General features: G+C 33.1%; 4 protein-coding genes across 12 annotated transcripts in view; 3 read left to right on the forward strand and 1 right to left on the reverse strand.

Annotated features, from left to right (window-relative positions):
• Window positions 1-536: 536 nt before the first annotated feature.
• LOC115443098 (28S ribosomal protein S22, mitochondrial) lies at window positions 537-4,024 on the forward strand (the record flags this gene model as incomplete). The annotated part of the gene is given in 9 exon segments (XM_030168363.2): window positions 537-651; window positions 737-910; window positions 913-965; window positions 1,410-1,465; window positions 1,467-1,532; window positions 1,961-2,018; window positions 2,369-2,577; window positions 3,437-3,617; window positions 3,770-4,024. Coding segments are annotated over 9 exon segments (1,128 nt in total), but the record flags the coding sequence as incomplete, so codon positions are not given.
• Window positions 4,025-4,130: 106 nt separating this feature from the next.
• LOC115443101 (MORN repeat-containing protein 3-like) lies at window positions 4,131-11,692 on the forward strand. The gene is given in 6 exon segments (XM_030168374.2): window positions 4,131-4,367; window positions 4,370-4,502; window positions 5,152-5,215; window positions 6,153-6,400; window positions 6,766-6,953; window positions 11,324-11,692. Coding segments are annotated over 6 exon segments (756 nt in total). The 5' UTR covers window positions 4,131-4,355; the 3' UTR covers window positions 11,435-11,692.
• A 6-nt stretch (window positions 11,693-11,698) lies between these two features.
• Window positions 11,699-16,913, reverse strand: LOC115443099 (calcium release-activated calcium channel protein 1). Of its 9 annotated transcripts, none has more exons than XM_030168369.2 (5): window positions 16,683-16,911; window positions 16,248-16,262; window positions 15,428-15,514; window positions 13,423-13,572; window positions 11,699-13,112 (listed from the first exon to the last, which is right to left on the reverse strand). In XM_030168369.2, exons 4-5 carry the CDS (start codon window positions 13,558-13,560, stop codon window positions 12,582-12,584), a joined length of 669 nt encoding a protein of 222 aa, XP_030024229.1. In that variant the 5' UTR covers window positions 13,561-13,572; window positions 15,428-15,514; window positions 16,248-16,262; window positions 16,683-16,911; the 3' UTR covers window positions 11,699-12,581. The 9 variants fall into 9 exon arrangements, with proteins under 9 accessions (XP_030024229.1, XP_030024226.1, XP_030024227.1 ...); XM_030168366.2 differs by having other exon boundaries at window positions 16,582-16,911; XM_030168367.2 differs by lacking the exon at window positions 16,248-16,262 and having other exon boundaries at window positions 16,582-16,913.
• Window positions 16,914-18,195: 1,282 nt separating this feature from the next.
• The window catches only part of LOC115442325 (mitogen-activated protein kinase 1), a 43,134-nt gene continuing 37,119 nt past the window's right edge, over window positions 18,196-24,210 (forward strand). Inside the window, exon 1 of the mRNA XM_030167329.2 lies at window positions 18,196-18,587. Within this exon, the coding sequence (XP_030023189.2) occupies window positions 18,460-18,587 (128 nt within the window). The 5' untranslated portion in view covers window positions 18,196-18,459. The remainder of the gene's footprint in view (window positions 18,588-24,210) is intronic.

The following is a 24,210-nucleotide window of genomic DNA, read 5'->3' on the forward strand; positions in this document are numbered from 1 at the left end:
ATTACATTCCCAACATTGCTTGGGTACACTTTGTAAAAAAAATAACTTTTTCAGGATTTCCCACTTCATCTGTACAGGATTTGGCCAGCTTTAGAAAAAAGCCTCTCTAAAACTGTAGAAGTTGCTGTGCAACACAAATACAACATACAAATACGTTACACATTTCAACAAATAGATACGTTACACATTTCTACAAAAATCAAGCGATCATTGAATTTGACAGTTTGTTTTTATACCTTTATATCCAATAAATCTAGTTATCATCGGTTATGACATCGGTGAAATCTAGTATAAAATTGTTAAATATCATAATATACGATGTCATCTAGCTAGTAGTACATGCAAAGCACGCGAGATTGTTCTAAAAGGTATATTTACGATATTTTAATCTTTAAACATCGATATTTCGATATACTTAAAGCATCGATGTTTATTATCCATCAATGAATATCGACCATCCCTAGGTCTTGGTTAAGTCTATATTTTAAGGTTATGTCTTCATAAATAAATAATATAAAGTAAAAAAATAATGTCGCTATTATTTCGAAAGTTTCTCTCCAAATTACTACAAACACATAACTACCAGACATAATGAAATACAGTTTATAGTAATACCATGTCGTAAATTAAGTATTGTACCATCTCTGTATGGTAAGTTTTGACTTACAAAATTGTAAGAAAAAAATTGTTATATTTATGATAGCGTAAAATGAATGCACTTTTAAACTGTTTTCAGATGGTGACCAAGACCCGGCTCCGAAATTTTTCTCTTCCAACGTACAAACATTGTTAAAACGATTAACAAGAGTGGACTTTTCCAAAGTATTTCGTAAAAGGACGAATCAAGGCCGGGATGTGCTCAAAACTCCGACATATAAATTCTTAACCACCGAGGAGCTCGAAGCGGAAAATAAAAAGCTAACGTGAATGCCAGTAGGCTGCTACAAATGCCACCCGTTGTAAAGGTATATTGAACTTATTATTACAATTCAACAATGTTTTACAATTTTTAAATATAGTTAGCTGATGATACTTATTAAAACAGATAAAATCATTCCTTTTGATTTAAGACTTAATGTGTGGAAGGTGTATGTTTGTTTTAAATATTAAGAGGTAGAAATGAATATCAATTTTAATATTTCATGCACAGTTCCATTTCTATATTGAGGCTATACATGACACTAAATCGGGAACTCTAGCTAGTTTAGAGCCTCAAAATGCAAATTATTTTCTGAATAAAATTATTAATCACTTGAAAATTGCTAGAAAAATCTACTTAAGAGTTGTATGCAATGGGAATGGAATACATTGGGAAGTGTACCCTGAATGGGTCTGGTAAACTATTCCAAAGGTTTTTAGTGAGAGTTGCGTTAAAAGAAGTATAAATAATTTTATTAAATATTTTCCAGGTACAAAAACCTATAGATGACGTTTTGTCTAGAGACCCAGCTCTGATGAGTTATGACTGCCAAGTACCTATTCACAGACATCACATTTGGTGTTGCTAATGAACACAGAATCATTGTGGAAAGGTGAGCAAGTTGTTTTCCTATTCTATGCTACATTTATAAAAAAATTCAACAATTCTATGATAAATATTCACATAAATTTTTGAAAGCTGCATTTTTGTTTGAACAAATGAAGTGTTTGCTGCATCTTCACCTGCATCAAGCCCACTCCCTGGATCAAAATAGCTTATAGCACCCTGGTGTAACATAACTTTGTATGCCAGTTTCCCATATTTTCTGCAGTAGTTTTGCATTTTACCTTATCCTATGGTTTGTTTATTATTTGAATGTATGGTAAAACATTCAGTTGGAATCCAATTGGGATAATGTGTCATTTTAAAGAAGCTCACACTGGCACTGGATTAAAATAATTGTCAATAATTATTCATTCGAATTTATCAGAATAAAAATAATGCATTAAATAATTTATAATTTGTGTTTTCATGATTCAGAGACTTAGATGGCACATTACGAAGCTGTGATCATGATGTAAGGAAACGATTAAATCAGGTAATTTGTATAAGATAAATGTTTTTATCCAATCCTTATTTACCTAATAAAAGACTATGCATAACAAATCATTAATTTTCTCTTTTAATTGAATTAAGATTATCAGGAAGATAATTAGTTTAATGCAAATTTATTTGCTTTGTTTGTATTGAATGTGGTGAATTTACCCCAGTTCTGTTATCTGTACTTGTAATTTAACTTTTTTCTTATGTACTTTAACCAACCCTTACCTTTTATATCTTACTCTACTTGTGAAAATTTGTAAATGGCCTTTTTATTTTTTATTAATATTGTATTATCTAGCTGTAAGATTTTCGAATGAATAAAAATAAGATAAATTATTATTTTAGGTGTACTTCCCAATGAACGGACGGAAGTTAAAAGAACCGTTAATGTTTACCGAGCAGGAAAATTTCAATAGCCTCTTGGAGAGACAAAAATATGAGTTTATTCTCGATAGAGCCTGTGTTCAGTATGAGCCGGATGAAGCAGCGTATCAGAGAATCACTAGTATCACATACCAGCATGTTGATTTGAACAAGAACTACAATTTGTTAAGGTAACACTCTTTTATAATTATATATAACTTCATAAGAGCTAATAAACACTAAGACCAGGTTATGGTACTAGAGATAGATTACAAATTAAATATATTTAAAATAAAGAATAACATATAATTACACAGAAAGACACACACACACACACACATTTACGTCTTTTAGCCCCAAGGGGGTAGTCAGAGACGCAACAGGTGCATCCACTTTCCGCAGTGTGTATTCGGTCTCATGATGTGATGGGGGCAAGCCTATCGCCATATCCAACACAAATTCCAAACTTTAGGCTGATACTAGGTAGAAAAACCAAATATCGCACTTACGACCTGGGATCGAACCCAAAATCAACACTGCAGTTGTACAAATAACTTGTATGTGTAAATAGATCAGTACAGCATAAGTAATTGAAATATCCAAAGCAACAATAATATGTAAAAAGAGCCTCCCGGACCACTTATATCCTTAAATTGCGCCCCGCGGGAAATAATTTTAGTATTGAATATACCGTATGTCTCAGTAATCAAAGGTGCATTAATGATGAGTGTATTCTTCTGCCAAGTTTGAATTTGTCCCCCTCTGAGTTCGCAAAATGACATTGTCTCTGTTTGCTAATTATTTGTGTGGATAGATTATGTAATATGTATTATGGAATCTATTGATTTTTAGCTGAGATGTGTTTATTCTTGATTCATTTTTCGTGTAATCGACTTAATTCAACTAGGTAAGATTTATTAAAAATAGTTACGAATTACGATTCATAGTTGATACAAGCATACCTGCATATATATACTTACATACATAGTAAAAAAATGTTCTAAGCATTTTATTGATAATATTGTCAAATTATAATATTATATTTCCTAGATCAACAAGACATTTTGGGCCGTTGACATTTTACCTGACATGGCATCAGAGTATGGACGGTCTGATGTTGGAGATCTTGCAGAGTGGCATCGTCAGGGATGCCGTGGTATTAACAGCGTTGCGGCACGCCATACATGGAGATGTAGAGGAAGGAGACGCTGCACGTGCCTTGGCAGAACAAGTAAGCTTTCTTAGCCAAAAAAAAAATCTGTTGTATTTCTACCAAAATATATATTTCTTTTTATACTTATAGTTCTAACAACGATGTATACATTTTTCATGTTTAAATTTGATTTAACTCTTTAAATAAAAAAATAAATAATTATATTCCAGATTTTACCAACACCGGTACAGCTACGCAAACCTGAAAGCATCACTGAGTTAGACATACAGATCGACAGCAAATGTATTCAATGCGTAGAGAAATACATAAAGAGTAACTCAGCGATGAAGAGCCAACACGAGCTGGCGCTGCAAGGGTTTAGGGAAGATTACCAGCAACTCATAGACCTCACCCGCGGACTGAAGAAAGCGCACGGACACGCGTGAAGGGATTTTAGTGAATTCATTAAATTATTAGCCAAGTAATTCGTATTTTATTTCTAAGCTAGCTCTAACTTATTCCCTTGTGTTGTGTGATGTAAGAATTATGTATATCCATTGTATATTATATATATAAAATTTTTGTTGCAAGAGGGTACTTGGCTTAGGTGAGATGCATGTACGTTATAACCGCTAAATCTAGTATGTATGTTACCATCTTTGGGTAGGTACTGGACTCGGCTTTCAAAGTTCTAAATATTATTAAATTTTCCCATTTAAAATTACTAAAGAGTTTGTTATACATATCTATTGTAAACTGGGTGTCAAGTTTGTCAGTAATAGTCATAATGTTTATCAACAGAATATTTTTGTAGGCATGCCTTTTTATCAAAAAAGCAAAGAAATTTTACTCCTCTGCTGGTAGCAGCTGAAAAAAAGTCAATCAAAAATGGTGTACACCATGCTATATTTACGTCTAGGTTCGATAAATATGTAGGCGACTGGAAAAACGATTTGAAAGAAGGTAGGACTGCTTTTTATTTAAATAGCAATACAGTATACAGTAATATAGTATACATAATTAAATATTGGCAGTAAAAGCTTGCTCTGTAAAACCTTTTACGCTGCACTCAGTCTTTTTTCCACAGTATTGTAATGCTCTTTGCTGTGTTGCTGTGTTTATGTTCAACTGGTATAACTATTCTCAAACAAACGAAACACCTGGTTACTCCCCCAATGCATCGTAATAATGAAATTAAATCTTTCGTTTTGTTCGTTCTGTGTAATGTTGCCGTGGGCAGTTAGATACAGTCGTGGATGCCGATGGTAAAGTAGCGACCCTAATCTGAGGCTCTGGACAGCAGTTTTACCCGATAGCCGGGGGTAATACTATTTCTTTGTGTCCCTTCTAAACGCGATGCCACTCACCGTAGCACATGCTTAGGCCGGTTGACTTTTCACTATCTCCCCCAAAGGCAGCTATTGCATGTAGGTCTTGTTGGAACAGATTTACGTTCATAAGTAAAATGTTTAGGGTTGCATTCAATGCATTTACAAGAACATACTCAAAAAGGTAAGCAAGGTCCTTTATACGGCTCTTTGAAACGAGCACTAGTGATGCCTAAATAGAAACTTTAATCTAGTAACAAAATAAGAGCCTTACTTTTCAACAGGTAAGGGTCTATTCCAAACCATAAGTGGAAAATTATATGAAGGAGATTGGCATAAAGGATTCAGGTAAACATTAATAAGAAAAACATTCCGTCACAAAAGTACCTACCGAGCTGAACAAATTCAAAACTTCAAAATGCATCTACATGTATACTTAAATCTTAAATCTATTTTCAATAAAAATACATATTTATTTTTTCTTTTCGTAATATAAATTAAACCCTTAAAGTTTATTTTGATTAAGAAAAACCGAATACTGGTGACAAGCCGACAGCAAAAGGTTAAACGATTTGAAGTCTTGAATTTGTTCAGCCAGCCAGTTATTTGTTCTACCTTAATGTGAACAAACTTTTCAATACTAAATAATAATAAAACAAAAATCGAAACCGCCTTGCAAATGAAAGTTTGAAGCAGTTTTCCGTATGTCCAAGTAAATTTGACAAATTAAAAGATTGTCGCTGCTTAAGACAGGTTAATTAATTCTTTTTCAATTTTAATAAATTATTATCAATTCTTTATTGTCTTTAATTACCTATACTTCAGCCGGCCGGCCCGCCATCAGTTCATGATTTGCCCGAGTGGCCCCTAGTCTTAATAAGTCTGTGCAACCATGCCTTAAAGTTTATTTTAGTGAAGAAAAACCGATTGTTGACTAGGACACAAAAGGTTAAAAACGATTTGAAGTCTTGAATTTGTTCAGTTACTTTTGAGGTACTTAATTGTTAAATTTTTGGAAGGCTATGCGCCACCTTGTGATTAGTCGATAACCTAAAGTTTCTTGAAGATAGTTGTTCCGTATGTCCTTACAGGGAGAACATTAACAAATTGTATGCTTAAACATAGGGATGCCATGTTAACTTTAAATGCCCCTCGAACCACAGGGCACCCTACTAACCTTCGCACAGTTTAACATTATACTAACTGTAAAATATATTAAAACCTGTTCCAGAGCAACCTTAGTAGATATGGTTTTTCACAATTATGTAAAAATTCAATTTCTCAGACACGGCTTCGGTACTCTCAGCAATCGCCTTCCGAATGGTACGTACAGTTTAGAATACCGCGGAGAATGGATACGAGGCAAGCCTGAAGGAGTCGGTTGGCGGTACCATGACAATGGAGACATATATTTCGGCTTTTGGAAGAAAGGTTGTCGACATGGTTACGGCAAGATGTGGTACGCTAATGGGACATTGTACGTTGGATATTGGAATATGAACAAAAGATCGGGGATGGGTATGTTTGTCCAGTGTAAGTGGCTACTTTTATCCATAATTCTTCCGTGTGATGCAATTAAGATAACAATCATCCATAATGGTAACTTTTACGTAATCTTCGACTTAAAGGTATTATATACGTACAAACTTTGGAGGCATGCAGTCGTCGGCGCAATACCCTTTTTTTATTGCTTTGATTGACGAGACGAGCCTGCTATTCGCCTGATGGTAGGGATACTACCGCTCATAAATAGCAGAAAATTACACAATATTGTTTGGTACACGTCGTACACCTATGGCTCTTCCCAATCAACATCATGCCGATCACTCAAAATCTCACGATCAACATGCTAGTTCTCTATAAAAATTTATAATACGCAAAAAATCGTTTTGCAACAGTAAACGGTAATCGATACGAAGGCCATTGGGAGAACGACGAGAAGAGCGGCATCGGTCGATTCTACCACATGCACACCGGACAGCTGCAGGAAGGATGCTGGACGGGAGACGTCTGCATCAGGTCTAAGATGACCGACATAATTATAAGACAATTCTGCGACTTACCGACAGAATATCCTATACCACCAGTAAGTAGAAACTGAATACAGGTACCGATATACAGATATTTTTTTTTTCATTGTGTCAATGTTTAACAAAATAACTTATTCCTCGTCTTATACAAAATACTTAGCATGGTTATATTTTTATTACAGATAGATGAAGATTTTACCAAAAAACTAGCCAATTTTTTTAAACTCGCCTACCATACTCTTTATACTATTCCTGAAACATCAAATAGAACTGCATTTTCACCTTCAATTTGCCGAATTTATTTCATTATTTTTGACTTGATAGGCATCTTAAAATGGGAGCACCGTTAGAAATACTCTACGTGTTCCTGAGTGCGTAATTTGTTAAGTAGGTACCAGTGAACCTCAGGAACAATTATTTCGCGGATGTAGATGCCTTAAAAGACTTACAATAGCCAATTATTTTTTAAACAAGTGGTGGTTGTAATTACTTTACGGTGATGTTATCTTTACACGAAGCATTAAGTAAGTACTTCGCACATAACGATGTGCGATGATAAAATTGAATATTAAATGTCAAACAAAGTATGAAAATATATTAATGATAATATCTGACGATATTGTATAGTGTTTCTTGTTTTAGTAAAGATTATCAACGACTAAGCGACACTCGATAGACACACTTTTTTCTTTATCTCTGTCTGGCTTAGTGGCAAGGAAACTATGCTTCACATAGAAGCAATGTAGTTAGAGATAAAGCTGTCTATTGCTCTAACTAGTCAGCTGTTTTATGATCGTAATTTTGATGATCAAGATTTGTTCTTAATTCAAATGAAAACGATATTATCTTGCATTTGCGCTACATAAACAATATTTTACCATGCCATTAGTTATGCATTTATAAAACATTGCAAACTGATGTTTATTATTCTTAAATAATACAAAAGCCTAGATTATAAGATCAAACAGTCATCTTTCCAAACCTGTAGCAAGTTAAATGAGTTGGCAATAATCTCCGCATTTATCAGCCCATATCGCGGCGTCCCTCTTTAATCCCGAGGGCTTCAGTGTTTTTGCTGTTGCAAGATCTTTGGGGATAAGTTTCCTTTGTAACAAATGGGGTCATCTGAAGATTTCGATGGAAAAACACAAGATACGCTTGTGCAACGTAGTCTATTAGACTCGTATGTTTATGTTGATTTTCTCCTACTTATATCAATTACTGAAATACGTATCGTAGTTTTATCGGAATCCTTACATTTCGCAAGTATGTGGAGCTCGGGATAGCGTGGGAAGTTACTTTTCCTGCTGCTTTATACATATTATCTTTAAGACTGGTAAGTAATACCGTGTATCAGCATATTATGTACTTATAAAATATTGATATCAATAGTATTTAATTAAGTAATATTGGGGCCTTTATTGGATTCTAGAGTGTAAATAAATGCAATACTTAGTTAAAGTTAACTTTCTACCAAAATCTGAATATGTTTATGAACATAATAATAAATTTCAGTTTTTCTGATACTTTTATGTTTAATACGATCATGCCTAGGTCGAGTGACAGCATGTTAAGTGGGTACGACTGAGAAGATCCTAGATTCAATCTTAATATCACGTAAACACTTTTTTTTGGGACTGAACGTTAACTTCAGGCAAGAGTTAATCGTAGAAATTAAACCAAATCGTTTCTGAAAAGATATTCGAGTCGATCCCGCGTTGAATAAGATAACAGAACAATGTGGACATTAGTAGATAAAACTATTATAATATGTAATATGTAATATACTTCATAAAAAATGAGCATTAACGCAATATTTTGATTACAACAGCCACAATCGTTCCCCGAGTGGCAGATAAGGTACAATTCAGAACGCTATTCGCTTAGATAATGTTTTATTTGCATAAACCGATAAAAAATAACATGCCCCCATTCGCATGAATGTAACACGTTCTGTGTTTAACAACAATAACCGTTCCACGTTTACAGCAATGTAAATATGTCTTGAGATTTTTTCGAACACGTTTCATTTACAACGTAGGCAACCTAATTTTAGTTTATACAGAGTGAAGGCAGTTTGTTCTATTAAGATTCATGCTAATCCAGACTTAGGACCTTAAGGCGATACCTCAAGGTCCATTTTCATAAATTTCGTCATATTAAATTTTAAAGGCCGAAATATCCATGATTATTAATTATTTTTACGTTTTTCTTTCAACTGCGAGAACTAATCACTAACTAGACGTGAATTTAAATTCTTTACTTGCCAATACTTGTTTAGTTACCCAGATTAAAGGTGAAACAAAACGTATGAAAATGGACCTTGAGGTATCGCCTTAAGCGATGCGTCCTTGCATTGTTAACTTTTTTATTGAATAAAAGATAGATAATGTATTCTTATTCATTACTAACCTTTTGTGAAATAAAACATAGATAACGTTTACCCATACTTTTCCTCGCTTTTACCTTGATCCATTGCAAATTACTCAGAACTGTATCTATACTAGCTACGTGGTAGCCGTTATTGGACGTAGTTTTTATTGAGAGCTGATTCACGCGGCTTTATCCTGTATAGGTGTACTATGTAGTTGAGAACTTCCTGCCGGCATTACGCCTTATCTGTAAAGCTATTTGTCGTATTATCTAAATATGGCACTTGGTTTAATAGATATTAAGTTAATTTTATGATAGCGGAAATGTGAATAATATTACCCAAGAAAATTAAATAAATATCGCGAACGCTATGTTGGGCTATGCTTTGAATTATAGATATATATGAGAGAAAACATCCAGGGAATCGAGTTAATCATAATATCGACGATTGACAGGCTAACTGACATACTGCCATTTTTAATAAACGATCCAAATCGTTTTTAAATCTATCTCAAAAATTGGCCAATCAGAACAAAGTTTTGTTGACATGCTGACAAATGAGTTATTTTGATTAGTTCATTCTCGGAATTGGATTGGAGATTCAGATTGGGATCGTTTATTAAAAACGGCTGTTAAGTGATATTGCTTTTTGAAAACTCTAAATATTACGATAAAAAAATATTGCTTAAGTCAATCATCGAAATTATCTGATGGTGCAATAAAACTCGTCCAATATATTGATTGGGAAATAACACATGGTCCAATCAATACCGTTGCGTTGCAATAAACCAATATTCCAAAAAGCGTGACTATTGTGTCGTGAATTCATTTTAGTGTAAACAAGCGTGATTATTTATCATGGCGACCGAGGTCGCGCGACGACCGCGAGCACAACTCAGTTAATAAATCACTCAACCGTCGTCAATGTATGGTTACAGACAATAGGGTACCGGACTCATTTTTATTCTTTACTATTATCAAATATTTACATAATATAAATTATAACACAGAAGGAATTATTAAAATCCGGTAAAAAATCAACAAGTTATAAGTCTTTGAATTTCGGTGGAAGGGGTAATTAACAAGAAACAGAAAAGAGACGAAATATCCACATGTGACGTCATCGGGAATTACGACGCGTGCGAAAAAAGAGATGAAACGATATCCCCACATCGCGCCCACTTCTGCACGTTACTATATTTTAAATATGAATTACTCGCTCATTTTTTAACCAATTGTTATGCAGTTTTCGCAGGAGTGCTTCTTTTTCGTATTATTAACCATTACATATAGAATAATGTACAAAATCAAGCATAGGCCGGTCCCCTATTAAGTAACTGAATTTAAGACAGATCTTTAAATTAACCTGTAAATACTATAGTATAAACAGTAAGGTCAGGGGGTCTGATTCCGACTACCGGGCTTATAATATGTTTGCAATTACGAGGATTCTAATCAAAGTACAGCTTTGATAGCTGTATTGGTAGATAAGTGATTTTTTTACTTTTAGCTGTATGGCTATAAAAGCTGCCTTCAGAATAGAACGTGCATAAGACGGATTTGCCGCTATAGATTGAATAGGGCTCCCTGACCCTCACCTAGATTTTAGTAACAGTTCTGCTAGATAATTAAACAAATCGGGCAGAAGCATCTAGTGAATGCGAAAAAGTTTGAGAAAGCAAGATAAAATCTTCCAAAGAAAATACTTCCGTTTTTCTGAGCCCGCGTCTATGCGAGCATAACGTTGAAACGACCTTTCCTAGAACATGGCGCAGGGGTTAATCTGTGTAAGAATTACCGATAGCTATACTACTTACGTGATTTTAAACAAACTTGTTTGTTCATGTGTTACGTAGTTCATCGCGCACTAGATTAAGATTTCCCACAATAGAAGTTAGGCACTTGAAATACACGCGTAAAGAAAAAATATTTGGTCAAAGCACAGTAAATGTGGTGCTAAACGAATCTTTATTGCCTTAAAATAAGTATATCCGTGTAGTTGTCCTGTTGTGTACGTACAAGAATAACATATATGTAATATTTTATATTCCAGGTTGAACTGAAAAATGCAAAAATAATTTTGGAGAACAGCATGTTATGGTTGAAACATAAGATAGGCGAAATTGACAACAACTTGAAATACTGTATCGATCAAATGTATTAGTTGTCCTTAATCATACAAAACAAATGTAACATTGTAAATTATTTTCTTTATACAAAACTCTACATGATTTACGTAAAATTCTAATATTAAATATAATGTCATTACGATATCACAGCTTACTAAACTTATTTTATGGATTAAGTAGCAGTCAATATCTTATTGCGTCGCATTTCCACCTCGATTCGCTGCATTGGCGAGAGCGCATTACACATTATCGCGTGTATTTAATTTGTTAAGAGGATCTTTAAGAAAAAAAAACAGTCGTACCCGTAGTCCATGCGACAAATTGTATTTTCGTTCGATTTTAGTTGAATCTTAATTCTTAGTCTACAAGTACATTAGCATTTAACCCTTTCCGTGCAAGGGCATCAATATCAGACCACATTAAGAGCTGTAACGTTGCCTAAACAATTGATCTTACAAGTCTGGCAGAAATACTGATTTTATACAATAAAATAGTCTGTATAACTCGCATAGAAAGGGTTTAAAAGTACAATAATCTTAAACTTTACCAGGCACTGGCAGAAAAATGTGGACGAAATTTTAACATTCCATATTCACAAACGTATAATGTTCCAATTATAACCAATCCGTAATAATGGATAAAAATCCAAGGAAATTAATTTTCGCAATATTTATAATTGACAACACGCGCACTCACAAAATCTATTTGGCATTTCATCCCAAAGTACATTGGCAGCTTTAGATCATAACTTTAATTATAAAAAAGTGCTGAAAATAACATACGATAAAACAAAAATATAAATTTTAGAATCTATGACCCGATTATCAGAGATTCAATATTCATTCTTTCATTCGTCACAGATTTTACTGAGATTATTATGAATGAGCTTCAAATTGGGGCAAAAAAATCACATAACATTGGAACTGATGTATCTTTAACAATTCACACACTAAATATTATAGGGTCTTATTATTACAATATTTCAACACCTGTCTTGTATTATGAAATGTTAATGTAAACATAGCCCAGATCTATTTATTCCGTAGCCCTTAGTGTTCACTATCTTGACGCATCGTGCAACCCATTGGCACTTTATAAGTACAAACTTACCACATCTAAGTACATTACGATAGGTATTCAAATATTAATTTAAAAACATTCCCGCGTACCAGATTGATTCGCTCACACGATGCGACTCTGATCTAGTAACGTTAAATTATTCATTCGCGCGTCCGCGTCGCCCATCTCTATCTGTTCTTTGAGTAATTCTAGTTCTTTGATTCCGGTCACGGTGACTTCGTACTTATGAGTGGCCAGTGACATGTAGAAATGTATGGCGAACGCTAGGAACACTATCATAACGGGTATGAGAACGACGCAGGCGGACCACGCGGCAGTTGGGCTCAAATCGTAGAACTTTACCCAGCACAATATAGCTATCTCTATCAGGAACAATATTAAACCTAACAGGGTAGAAAAGGCCCACGCTATTTCTATGTACCAGTGTAGCCTTTCGTGAGGCGACTCGTGAACGAGCGATATGCTGTGTAGGTTGCCGACGGCTTCTATATTGGGTAATATGCAGGTGCTTATCATTAGAGCTAACATGTGGACTGCCACGAGCAATGTCGTGCAAACAGTGAACGCGACCAGCATTTCGTTGGGCACGGCTGTCGAATCTGGAGGGTTAAGTTGAACTTCTACCATGGCTACCTGTTGGTAAACAATATTAATATTAAATAATCACGAATTGATATACTTACTGAACTGTCATTGCATTACAAACTAGTTATAATAAACGCATTAAAACATTATGCAGGCAAAGTTATAATCTCGCTATTAAGACCTTATCGACCGATCGTTTGCATAGATGTCTATATTATCATCATACTACATTTAAAAGTGGCTGATAAAGGTAATATACAGAAAATTGTCCTATTATATCTAAACCTAATCAAACTGCACCTCGAACCGCAATTTCAAAATAGTTCTTATGTTAGATACTTTTACTATGTTCACTCACCATGGCGAAACCAGAGAGCAGGGCGGATGTTTTGCTGGACGCTTTGAGTTTGGCCCGGCTCAGCTGCAGCTTCCTCCAGGACAGGTATGCTGGCGTGTGCAGCCCATCGGCCGACTGGATCGGAGTTTCGCCCGACATCACACACTTGTGCTGGTGCAGAAAGTGCAAATCGAGGATTATTCTCTACAATACATTAAAAAAATAACCAAGTACAGCTGTACGATGTTATCCAACGATATGTTGCTATCCTGCCGTTATAACAAATGAACGTTTCTGATTGAATGTTAGCTTTGAATGCTGTTGTTACTAGTTAGCAAGGAGCCGCATTTCGACATGTCGGGGGGGAAACATTTCAAAACCACAGGTTTTAAAATGAATAATATTTGATTATGTACAATAGGTAAAACGTATTGACGAAAAAAATAGCCGAGTATATCTGATGGTATTTTCCGAAATCAGCAATTCAAATCATGGTTACTCCACACATGAGTCATATCATATGTTAATTAGTAAATTAGATATCCTATTAATAGAAATATACAAAGCGGATGGTGTCTTATCGGCCTCTGAACACCGCAAAATTTAACAAACGGTATAAAAAAAAAATTGTATCCAAATCCATAAAAAGCAATTCATTTTACAAAGCATTTTACGTATGTTGATTGACATCAGAATACATGAAGGTATATTACAAACAAGCAAACAAAATAAACAAATGTTAAATAAATTCTATTCTTTAAAACACAAAATTCTTAATATAACCAATATTACAAACATTACGCAAGTTATTGGGCTAATACACATTTGATAAATGTTTCAAATGCCTTGATTAATGGAGTTTTAATTGACAGAAAAAAAAATTAAGCATTCTGCAATAAAGTGCAAGTGTAATCTTATTTATATATCAGGTTGATTGCTGTGGGTTAAAATTAATGTAAGACATGCATAATACTAAATTTTACTACTGAATGTTGAAATGTTCAAACTTTATATACAATTGTATTATATTAAAACAAATATGCGCACAATGAAATGTAACATTAAATCACTGAAAAAGTAATGATGTATCTTAAAAACAAAATAAATAAATAACTGTTCCATCTTTATTTATGCTAATCTTAATTCCTACTAATATTAAAATATGAAAGTTTGTGAAAATGGTTGTATGATTGTTAGAAGTAAAGGCAGAAACGACTAAACAGCTTCTAATACATTTTGGCACCACATGGACTACTTTTAACCTGGTAATTTGCTCCCATGGCAAAGAGATTTTTGTAACAGATGGTGGTTTCACCAGTGTTTTAGGGCCTTTTGTACCCACAAAAGCTATTCACCCAGGCAAAGCTGAGAAAAATATCTATTTATTCATATTACAAAACTATTATTATGTTCTGAATAGACTTCACTATTAATATTATTGCATTCATACTACACCACACCACAGAAAAAAAGAAAAGTAAACATTATACATACTTTTAAGTAATAACTAAAACCTGCAAGCTATGGCCCTCAACCCATTTTGAATATTTTATTGAAACATAATACCATAAAACATGAAACATTAACATTGGCCTAAACCAACATATTAATGGAAGTAATAAAGAGAATATAAAATCAGTATCTAACAAAAGAATTATTTTACTGTGTACAACTGTTGTATCGAATTCCCCAAAAAATAATGATGATTACAATATCATAAGAGAGGTAGTTCAATAATGAACAAGAAAGCGAAATCCATCATTACATGGCCATAGCCAAATTTGTCGTACATAATTATTTTTATTACATTTTCACTTTACACTTTATCATATTTTTTAATGATTTGTATCAACTACTAAACTAAAATATACATCTTTGCTTATTAAAAACATTACAAGATTTGGCTCTGTCCACGTATCACATATGACAAACAGCTTACCTACACCATTGCCACCAAATGATACTGATATGTACAATTATTAAGACATGACCGTAAGCCCCAAGTTTCAACCAATATTCAACTCACTGTTGTTAGAAAAGGACAGATGCTATATCTTCTGCCTCAGTGGCCACAAAACCAAGTGAAAAGGCTTTGCTATACACTCATTGATCCCTTAACAAATTAAAAAATTAAAATTAAAGTAACAAACCTTAAATAACCAGAATTGAATTGTTAAAAAAATTGTATCTGAGCGATTTTATTTAAAGTGTTCTTTCTAGATGTAATTAGTTTTATCAGACTAATTATTCAATTACCGAGCATATTGCATGTTTTTGTAAGTATAATTAAAAGTTAGGTAGTTTGTATTCTGGCTTGTGCATATTTTTCCTGTGATATCTAAAAAACCAACTCTAATTGGTTTTTTAACATTCCATAAAAAATTTGCAAAACATAGTATTTATCATTAAATTAATAAAAACATTTAATTCTCATAAAATAAGTGTGTAACAAAATTGTTTAAACTATATATTTTTACTCACAATTCATTTTAGAATTGAGTTGAAATAATAATTTTCAACAATTTAAATTTTATTTGTTGATAATAAAATCTCTACTTTTTTATTTACTATTTCAAATAGAAAATAAAAATAAAATTGTGATAAATATTTCCTTGTTGAAATTAAAAAAAATACATAAAGTAATAAAATTACAAATCAAATCATCTTTGAATAGTGCATAAACACGGACAGTAAAAATAGCATTTTTAAAACAAAACTACAAATTATGATGTCATACAAGTTAACCAGTTTTTATAACAAGTCATACTCTCAATCATGGTAAAAAAATTATTGACTTATTTGTACTTGAAGGGGCATTACAATAATGATAAAACTTAATTACTCACAATGATGCTGTTGTCCTTCATGTCAACATAGAACAAATGAGAAATATATAATGGCACAAAAAATTCTAACTAAATCAAAAAAAATACAAAATGTACCATAAGTAAACATAAGTGAGATTCCTTGGCACTCATGAGCAAATAAGAGGTGCATAACTAAATTATCAGCTAAATGCAATTTAAATGTAATAATTCTTACTCGCAACTTGATAGTGTAATCTGCACAACGGATAAGTGAACACAATGCCGACTGTGTAATTAATTAAACTTGACATTTGCAATTAAAGGTGGCTGATCGCACAAACAAGTACTAGTAACGTGTTATGTTATGTCATACCTTGCTCAATTTTGGACACCAGTTACTAGAGGGGTATCGGCCGCCTGGCAATACGCAGTGGTAATTATTGCCACCAGTACTGGCCGACCAAACCGACATACCTAAAATGTATTCGCACCACAGTCCCTCAGTTTGAAGCGTCGAGGTCACTTTTCAATGAATTTCGGTTTTAATCCATGAAATCGGGAATTTAGTATTTATTTATTATTCAATTGCATAAAAAGGATGCTACTTCATAACATTGATGATAAAAAATCCAAATTTTAAGTAGATACATTTCATATATCCACACAAGTACCTACATGACAAGAAAAGTCTAACTCAAGTGTCAACGTCACAGCTAAATCCACAGGCTATATACAGAAATGGGGTTTTAATAAACGAAACGAGAATGTCATTCTAGTTATTCTACGTGATGGGTGAGCTAAGGGTACCTATAGACTTATAATATGGACTATATAAGTTTATTTCTTGTTATATTGAGAAGGATAAATTTAAATTTATTCAGAGTTATTAATTTAACTTTAGATATTTTTGTATAGAATGCGTGGCCAATTGTAACCTGTTTTGTAAGTATTACAATAAAATTAAGGTCATTTATCATTAAATTTTATACCTAATAAAATTCTGAAACCTGTCTAGCGACTAGGATGCTGCTATTTTCTAGTAGCAGCAAATTCTATAAAGTAATTAGTACTAGGTTTTGCTTGCAAGTTTTCCTGTGTTAAAATCCTTTCCTGCTATAAATTCTCTGACACATACCAATTCTAACAACATCTGTAGGACGTCAACGCCATCTATTAGCAAAGAATCCTACGGCAGCAAGTTATCGCACACTGATTAATAGATTTACCTAACTCAAAAAGTCGCTCATTTAATAAAACATTATGGACTCCTGTTTTTCAAAATCAATATTTCCGAATAATTGTACAAATATTAAAATAATAAATCATAAATTTTTCTTTCCACCCTCTTGGTTATAATAACTTATGTTATTTTGGACATTTGATATTTTTTCTTTGAATCCTTGAGTGTCACATTATCGAGAATCAACTGTATTATAATTCAATATCGAGTATTATGTAAGATTGCACAGATATATTTTGTCACTGTCTAAATATTTAAAACATAATGTAAAATGTACTTATACCGGAATATAGATGTACACGACAATTAATTCATATATATAAATAGTAAACCCTTTATAAGTTTTATCACAAAACAGTTATTAAGCTATTTTAATATGTACCTATAATATTTTATTAAATTATAGGCTCGTCTGAAAAGGCCCTTATGGAATTTTATTTTGTACTTTTTTATCGTTTTAGTTGAATCTTTATTTTGATGTAGGGATACATAAAAAGATGCAGATTTATTACCTATTTATTTCTTCCTTCTTTTCTAAGATCTATTGTCAAAGTTTATTTTCAATATTACCAAATTTTTTATCTTTGTATGTCACAAATGACGTTTAGGATGGTTTGTTTGTCCTTGTTTATTAGAGCCAAAGTGAAAAGGAGCAGGGTGTAGATGTTAAAAAAAAACAACCAATACATGACTAATGTTGAATCTGGAACGCGATTACCCGTTACGTAGTGTTGTAGTGCTGCAGAAAAAATCGAGTTCATTTTTGTAACGGTACTGCGTCTGTACGGGAGTGTCCGTGAGAAGTCGGGCAACAACGAGAATGATAAGCGAGTGACAAGTGGAGTGTGGACGTTTGTTCTGTGGATAATGTAGGTCGGACAGTAGTTTGTTTTGAAAATTAATGTGAATTACTGAAAAAACTGCAGTTGGTTACATACTGTGAGGAGTTTAAGCTGGCTATTCCGGCGTTCTAAACATTTGTGTTGAAAAGTGGTTTTGGAGTGCGTCGCGATGGCCGAGGCTGCAGGTGCCGCGAGTACCAATCCCAACGCGGAGATCATTCGCGGGCAGGTTTTTGAAGTGGGCCCCAGGTACACTAACCTGCAGTACATCGGAGAAGGCGCTTATGGCATGGTTGTGTAAGTATCTATCAAGACGCCAAACTTTCTTTATTGCCACAAACTATGTTGGATTATAAAGCCGGTTAAAGCTTGGCCGTTGATTTTCCTGTTATTTTGCTTATTATGTCATACCATGGTAGGTTCGTATAAGGTGCAGTAAATTGTTTTTATGGATAAAATTTTATGGCACAAAAGGATGTAATCATGACACCATATGAAAAGTGTAATTTTAGAAATGTTTACTTTCAGAAGATATTGTATTGTTCGTTTTTGTATATTATGGCTTGTTACTATTTGCCCGGAACACTTTCACTACTCATTTGATTTTTATTTTTTTTGTTCTTTGCTAATCTTAAAGGTATGTTTATTTGACAATAACATAATATTGTGGTTATAGTACTATACTGGGTTATTTCTATATCCAGATATTGATACACATATAATGATCAATAGAATGTCCTAAGTCTAATAAAATAAAGCTTTAGATTCAAAAGTTTACACCAAAAGTATGTGCGTTAAAATGCAAACATTATTATAAAAAGAAGAATTTAGAATATGTACTATGGGAAATGTATATAATCAATTTCAGTGATTTGAAATAACTTTAAAAAAACTAGTCTGCTGTATTGAAAGCGTATTTATATGAGGTTATTGAAAATATTTTTCAATATTTATATTAGTTGGACAAAACACATATTTTATTGATAAATAAAATTAGATAAAATTACTAGACAATTTGTGATCGGTTAAATAATACACAAGGAGGAGTAAGATGTTAAAATTATTTTGTTATCGCAATTTTGCACTATTCTTACGCTTGTTAATGATCTTTATAATAACAATTTCTTTAATAACATTTCATTTGTCATAAAGTTTCTATGCTATAACAGGTAATCATATTAAACTTGCGCCATAGCATACAGGATAATGTCCACAAATATTTGTTTCCAACCTGTGTTATGGTAGTTTGGGACAAAGTTACTTACATAAATTTTACATTTTAGTGTTGAAGCAGGGCTCAGTGATATTAAAAGTAACCAATTTTAATATATTATTTGGTTATGCCACTGATAAAACAAATAAATACCTGTTTAAAAAGGAATAAGGAACATTTGTTGGAATTTGTATGAAGCATAGACCCCGGATTTTAATCATTCTTTAAAATGTAATGTTTGAAATACCCATCAAAATTTTGTGTTAATGAAGGTTACTCCGTGTGGTTGTGAAGTGATAGCTGGAATCCGCAGAACATAATCATTTATTCACGAACGTAATACTGTAGTATATTTGTTACATTCAAATAATACTTACTATGCTATGTTAAAACCAGATGTGATGGCAAACATGGTAAACCTGTTATTTGTTTAAGGAAAATAATATAACAAAATTGAAATGTTTAACATAATTTTACAGAGTATTATTACTGTAATATTTATTTTTAGGTATTATGTCTCAAGAATTTTGTCCTTAAGTCTAACTATGTAGATTCATTATCCATTGCAGGGTATCCCTTGCTGCACAAAGGCTTCCAAAGATTTACAGACTGTCTGATCAGATGCGGAATACTACCAAATAAAAAATTTGGTTCAATATATTATTCTCTCATATACAAAGTTATTATAGTTTGAACTTACAGATCAAACAAATCCTTTTATTTTTAATTTATAAATTATAAATAAAGCCAGAAAAACATAGTACAAAAGTATAAATATGTAGGTGTAGGTATGTTATGAGGTAAAACTCCAATAATTCGTTTACATACATAGAAATGAATATCATTTATTTGTGGTAACCCATTCAATTAGTTTTGTAATCCATTTAATTATTAATTAATTTAAAAAGACCTGTCAGTCATAATAACGCCGTTGACGCAGAAGGCGCGCGAGCAACACAACTGTCACGAGAAACATTGATCTCGATTTATCATACCCAGTTCAGTTTTTTTCACTCCCTTTAGGTCCCCCTAGCAACTGCCTTGAACACGAATGTGTTCCTGAGAAAAATCTCCATATTAATATCTAAACTGTAACATTTTGGCTTCATTTATCACGCAAGTAAATAAGATGCCATAAAAATGCGTATTAGTCCCCCTTGACACTATCACAGTGAAAGTAAGTTTCATCATGCGAGATATAACGTAAATTAGCGACAGCTGGCATGCATATGATTGGCCGATATTTGCTAACGTCTCGCTTAAACATAACGGTACTAAACCTATTAGATACGAAATAGTCGAAAATAGGAGAATTGATCGAGATTTGTTTGATTTACAACTGCTAAATAAGTTGTTTTGAATTTATACACATAAATATTAATTTTAAATGCCTTTTAAATGTATTTCAATAGTACTTTTATTATTATTACATAATAATACGTTCGCATAGTGATAGTCTGTTCATTGTTTGAGAATTATTAACGGTTGAATGAATTTCTATATAGTTTCACTTAAGTAAGTTTTCAGTAAACATATTTAAAATTAAAAATAATTAATGTTTTGCTGGTATGTCTGGCGTATTGCAATCTTTATATAAATTTAGTGACATTATTTTTAATAGTTAAAAAAGCGCATAGTATAAGTTATTTATAATAGTAATCAAAACTTTTGCTCAATTTAAGTAATATATTGACGTTTCTTAGCCATCATAAATGAAAGTGGCGCGACAAATTTATATAAGCAAACGTGCATAATTATCTACTATTACTCATTAAAGTACATACAGATAGTACACAGTTATTAAAATAAAGCAAACTTGTGTATACGCGTATTACTTTACACTCGTAAAATCGCGTAAGTCAGTCTTAGCTTTATAATAATATATAACTATCAATATCGAATATTATCTTTGGAAAAGGACTATGACTTTGGATTTGTCATCGTAATTGTTATCAAGTTTCATAAGATACGGAAAAAATCCCGAAGCAGGAATCGATACCCCGGTGTCTGAAAGTCATGCTGCGGTTGCGGCTCTCCAAGGTTAACAAACAATAGACAAGTCGACAAGGGCACTGCATTCACACTGGCATAAATAAACATAATATTATGTATTCCTCTAATCGGGCTACTATTGTTCACAAATTATCTTATCATGCATAGCTGTTGTGTCCGTTATCACGCACGCTGGCTCGCATGAAAGTTCCGATGAAACTCGTACTCGTAAAGATCGTTTTGTTCATTACAGTATCTGGTCTATTGTTTACAATTAGGGTAAGTGAAGTAGGGTCCAATAGAATGACGACGGGAGATGATTAACCCTCGACAGTCGACACAATTATGCCGGCCTGTTCGAACCGGATATAAATAGGCTGTTACCGAATTGCGATATATGTACGTGCGCCACTATGGCGGGGTTTAGCACCTTGTGTACGGTGGACTCTATCCGGGCGGATATAAAATATATTCTACCACACGCAAATTGATGTTGATAGGGTTTTGTGGCGTAACGACTGCTCTCAGTACGTTAATTACGGTTGTTTTATTACGTTAATATGTCTGAAATATGTGTGTTAATGCACGTTTCATGTTTGGCTTTAAACGAGCGCTGTACGTCCCAGTTTATTCCCTCAATGCGGCACGGGACTTTTTATTAATCACTCTTTTGATAGTTTCGTTTATATCAAAACGACAACATTCTTTACGTTCAGAAACTAAAATATTTGATTTTCTTTGTAGTCGTAAATTTTTTTATTATAATACATTTTTGAAAAACATTTTTACTATAAGTGTCCGTTTGTAACTTTATAAATAAGTTTATTTCGACAAAAACAAAATACATGTTAATAATATTCATGTAAAGTTCAATACTAATAGCCTATAATTACCCATGACAATGTAGGACTACGTTCCATACGAATCGATCGTAATGCCATAAAAATAATGTTATCGAATACATGTGTTATAATGATTCGTTTTCGAGCTCAACGGAAACTCATCAGCGAGTATTTGTATTTTAAACAGTGTTCCTCGAAGACAATAGGCTTTGGGCCGATGAGACGGGACTTCGAGAAACGGCAGGCCTGCGGGGCCCATGATTAAAACGGCTTTTCTCACGAAACTTTGAATAACTCCGATCGGAGTAGAACAATGTAAATATTTTCATATATTCATTACCATAAATCTAAATTTGTTTAAAGGAATAACATGTCGGGCCTATTTGAGGCGCGTTTATCTTAAATTATGGAAATATATGATTTGTTTCTTAATTATAATTACTGTTAAATAACATTGTATTAGAAATTGAATATAATATAATTTGTACTTATAAATAGGTCCGGCTTTTCTAATTTTATACTCTATTTGGCTACACAGTTTTTACAATAGATTAGGAAATATTTTGTATATGGTAGCTTATACGCTAACAATATTTATACAGTTTTTTTGCATTAATGTCAATTACATATATAATTTAAATCTGAAAAATTTAATTACGATGTCTGTTGATTAGGTGTTAGGAAAAATCGAAACATGGGAAGACATGTTCTTCAAGACATGTTAACGCTACTTGTGTCGTCACATTATTATTTTACGTCATATTCTAGTTTGATTGTTTTCTCTAAATACGACGTCATAATTCAAATGTTACGTGACCAAACATGTAATTTTTAAAGGACTGTTCCAAAAACTGTCAAGTAGCCACTTATAATAAAGTTATTCCGTTCCTTGTATTGACTGTTCAATCAACGATTGCCATAACACCAATGCGCTCACCATGAAATTACTTAAATCCATAAAACGAAATAAATCTTCGAATAAAAGTAACGGCGATTAATAACAGACAAATGGTGGGAGCTGTGTCAATACCCAATATCCTGGTAACATTAACAAAGCCATAGATATTACAAAAATATCCGCTGGTGTCTGTGTACAGCGGATATGGCGGGCGATATCCCCAGTCTACATTCATCTTGGTTCCCAGTCACGTGCGGAAACTCTTCGCTCATCCCTCTGTACTATAGTAATCATCTTCTAAATAACGAATACCATTGTTCCATAAACGACAAAGTTGAATAAGGAATATTAAGTGAACCATTAAGTTTGGTTGTGTTGGGCAAAAGCTTCGCGACTGTAGAGCCAGCGCGACTTATGTTCAAGCTATAAATTATAAATGAGCTTTAATATTTTGCAATAAATGGAAAAGGCATTTCATTACATTAAGTGCTCAATAAATATTATAAATTATGATAATAAGTTTAAATGTAATCTCGTATATTTTTCCTCATGGTTTTGTGAGTGAAGTGAATAATGTTTAATGTGGCTGGGTGAATATGTGTATCAGCATTATGTATTTGTAAGAATAACACACTCACTCGATAAATATGGAATAATTAAAATATTCACAGCTAAATCGCGTTTCAACAGAAAGTAACTTCATTAGTCATCGCTTTGAGTTGAATTTATGTAGTCAGCACACACGTGTAACAAATGACGAATGAATTAATATGAGAGCACGTGCTCAACAATCTCCTTAAATGCCATTAAAACTGTTACTCCTCGAATGCGTTTAATCCAATGTTTGCCTTTGAGTGTAACGACGTAGAGTTCAAAGCGTTCCAAACTTTATTCTCATTTGAAATTCCATGAGGGAAATTTTGCTGCGATCTGTTCGTGTCGCGCCGGCCTGTCTCCGCGGACATGGACTCAAAC

This window comes from Manduca sexta, chromosome 17 (genome assembly GCF_014839805.1).
Source record: "Manduca sexta isolate Smith_Timp_Sample1 chromosome 17, JHU_Msex_v1.0, whole genome shotgun sequence".
NCBI lineage: Eukaryota > Metazoa > Arthropoda > Insecta > Lepidoptera > Sphingidae > Manduca > Manduca sexta.